At 46.8% G+C, this 3,115-nt stretch overlaps 1 protein-coding gene across 1 annotated transcript; it reads left to right on the top strand.

Moving 5' to 3' along the window:
• Window positions 1-697: 697 nt before the first annotated feature.
• On the top strand, window positions 698-2,754 carry LOC133754543 (MLV-related proviral Env polyprotein-like). The gene has a single exon (XM_062184987.1). It carries the CDS (start codon window positions 698-700, stop codon window positions 2,615-2,617), a length of 1,920 nt encoding a protein of 639 aa, XP_062040971.1. The 3' UTR covers window positions 2,618-2,754.
• Window positions 2,755-3,115: the final 361 nt, after the last annotated feature.

The following is a 3,115-nucleotide window of genomic DNA, read 5'->3' as shown; positions in this document are numbered from 1 at the left end:
CACTCTGTGCAGCTAAGAAAAAGGAGCGGGTGGAAATGCACAAAAACAGCAGGTACGCTCTCGCCACCACCCACGGGGAACTCAAAATGGACAGAGGCTTTATCGACCAAGAAGAAAAATTGCGCCAATGTTTCCCTGATTTGGACTACCAAAGGTACTGGGGTCAGACACCGGGCCGGCTTTCGTCTCCAGGGTAAGTCAGATGGTGGCACAGGTGGTGGAAATAGAAAGTTGCATTGTGTTTATGGGGTAAGTCAGATGGTGGTAGCGGTAGCCAAAGTACTGGGGATATAGTTAGGTAAAACGTATGATTAATGGTGGAGACTGGCACTGGAGACTGGGTCAAATTGCTGCTACACAATTTTTATATAACACTACATTTTTATACTGCCACCCTTTTGTAACTTTCCCTACCCTGCTGACTTGCTTCCGTGTCTTGTAGCTGACTTACGAGCACATAGAAAAGCAGCTGGCTGCCGTATACCAGTCCAAGTGCCCTGTGCTCCCACACTCGCTCCAGGGCTGGAACATCGTCTACACTCGTAAGCATCTGACCGAGACTCCTGAGCCGCACTGAGGTACTGACCACGCCAACAGCAATAAAAGTGGACGGGATTGCCGCCTGGGTTCACGTTAGGAGGGCAGCAGCTGAACAGAGTCAAGGGACCGGCAGTCCTGCCAACAAGCCGACACCGGAATGGAGGCGACAACGCACTCAAGACCCCCCCAAGATAAGCTCCTTCTACTCTTGGTACTCTCTTTTAGCGTGGTAGCAGTAAGATCAAGCCCCCATATCCCTCATCAAATTACTTGGCAAATTATCAATTTAAGAACCGGAGCAACTGTCAACAGCTCCACTGCTTTTGATGTTCTTAGTAATTTCTTTCCAGATATGTATTTTGACCTCTGTCAACTTTTTGATGCTGAGGGTGTATGTGTGGGGAAAGGAGGGACCTATGTTTGTCCCGGGGGAAAGAATGGAAAACCTCTCCCAGGTTGCGGGGGCCCCGAGGTGGGGTACTGTGGAGCATGGGGATGTGAAACCACTGGAAGCGCATACTGGAACCCCTCCTCTTCATGGGACATGATTACTATCAGGGCGGCTCCAGGTATAACGTTTAGCGAATGTGGGGGAAGGGACTGTAGTACTTGTTTGGATGGAACGTTGGGTAGGTGCCACCTCCAGATCCTTCGCTTCACAGATAAGGGAAAACAGGACAAATGGGTGGGGCCCAAATCATGGGGCATCTACTTGCATAGACCGGCTAAAGATCCCTTTGCTCTATTCGCCTTGAGCCGGACGGTTACTGTCGCATCCGTATCAATTGGGCCAAACAAACTATTAACAAAACAAAAAAGGCCACCCGCTGTACCTTTTAAAAAGGAAAAATCCCGTGGGCAAGTGCTTGTTAGGAATCGGCCCACTCAGACGCCTGCCGACAATCGGTCCAGTCTGACTCCCTTGACACCCGCCTTTTCAAGTAAGCCTGTGGTAACCACGCCTCCTCTGCCCGGTTCTGCGTCTACCCCTTTACCCGGGGCAGAGAGTAGGCTCCTCAGCCTAATAGATGGGGCCTACCATGCACTAAATAGTTCTGACCCCAATAGAACCCAGGATTGCTGGATGTGTCTTGCCTCACCTCCCCCTTATTATGAGGGAGTGGCCGTCATTGGAAATTGGACCAACCACACTACTGTCCCTCCCCGGTGCTCTAGTTTGCCATCCCACCGGCTGACTCTTACAGAAGTAACAGGACGGGGGCTTTGTGTAGGCTCCGTTCCCCCTCGATACCAGGGCCTCTGTAACAAAACCATGACCCTCAAACCAGGCGCCTATTATTTAACAGGGCCAGATGGGTTATATTGGGCATGTAATACTGGCCTGACCCCCTGCTTGGCAGGACAAGCTCATAATCAAACTCATGAATGGTGCGTCATGGTTGAAATATGGCCTCGGGTCACGTTGCATAGCTCTGAAGAAGTCTACCAACACTATGAGGGAAATCTCCGGTTCCGTAGGGAACCCGTATCCATAACGCTAGCTCTTATATTAGGAGGACTCACAGTTGGGGGTATTGGGGCAGGCATAGGTACCGGAGTTACTGCTCTACAAAAGACAAATCAATTTCACCTGCTACAGCAAGCTATGCATTCAGACCTACGAGCCTTAGAAGAATCTGTTAGTGCCTTGGAAAAATCCTTAACTTCACTTTCTGAGGTAGTATTACAAAATAGAAGGGGGCTGGATTTGGTATTTCTAAAGGAGGGGGGACTTTGTGCAGCCTTAAAGGAAGAGTGTTGTTTCTATGTGGATCACACTGGAGTGGTCAGAGATAACATGGCAAAATTAAGGGAAAGATTAAAACAGCGGGAGAGCTATTTTAAGACAGGACAGTCATGGTTCCAGGGCTGGTTTAATTCATCCCCTTGGCTCACAACTTTAATCTCCTCTATCGCAGGGCCCTTAGTAATATTACTCTTAATTTTAACCATTGGACCCTGCATAATAAATAGGCTTCTTCAGTTTGTTAAAGATAGACTGTCTGTCACCCACGCCTTGATCCTAACCCAACAGTACCAAAGTTTAAAACCGGAGGACATAGAAGAAGGATTTTAAAATACAGCTATCCCTTAAATTTTAAGATTAAAATTTGACAAAAAGAAAAGGGGGGAATGAGAAAATAAGGCAGGAAGGGGTTAAAATGGAGTTGCTAGAGCTAACTGCATACTGTTTTGCTTCTGTGCAAAATGCTTTGGCTTACAAAATGCTGTTATGAGATAATTGAACTTTAGCTGAACGTGTGGCATGTGATAATTGTTTTAAGTTTTAAAAACCACAAAAACAGAAGTTGATCGGAAATGTACCCAATCTATGTCATGATGACCCCATATTTGTGCTTACTCAAGTACCTTGTGATTTATTTGTCATGCTGTGGTTTATCTTGTGATCTTTTGTAATGATGTGGAGATATGCTAATGTTGTGCTTTTAAATCTTAAATACTGTGGGCAATTAAAGGTCGGGGTCGTTCTCTCTGCACTGCTTTGTAGTGTTACTGAGAGACGACACATTTGCAAATGAAATAAACTTTCCTCATGCTCTTTGCATCCACTGGA

The sequence above is a fragment of the Lepus europaeus genome, unplaced genomic scaffold (assembly GCF_033115175.1).
Source record: "Lepus europaeus isolate LE1 unplaced genomic scaffold, mLepTim1.pri SCAFFOLD_159, whole genome shotgun sequence".
Lineage (NCBI taxonomy): Eukaryota > Metazoa > Chordata > Mammalia > Lagomorpha > Leporidae > Lepus > Lepus europaeus.
The sequence above is the reverse complement of the archived record's forward strand: the minus strand, read 5'-3'. Positions and strand labels throughout refer to the sequence as shown.

Bases quoted from the DNA above. Each gene is read 5' to 3' on its own strand.
- LOC133754543 (XM_062184987.1), top strand. From the start codon at position 698: ATGGAGGCGACAACGCACTCAAGACCCCCCCAAGATAAGCTCCTTCTA.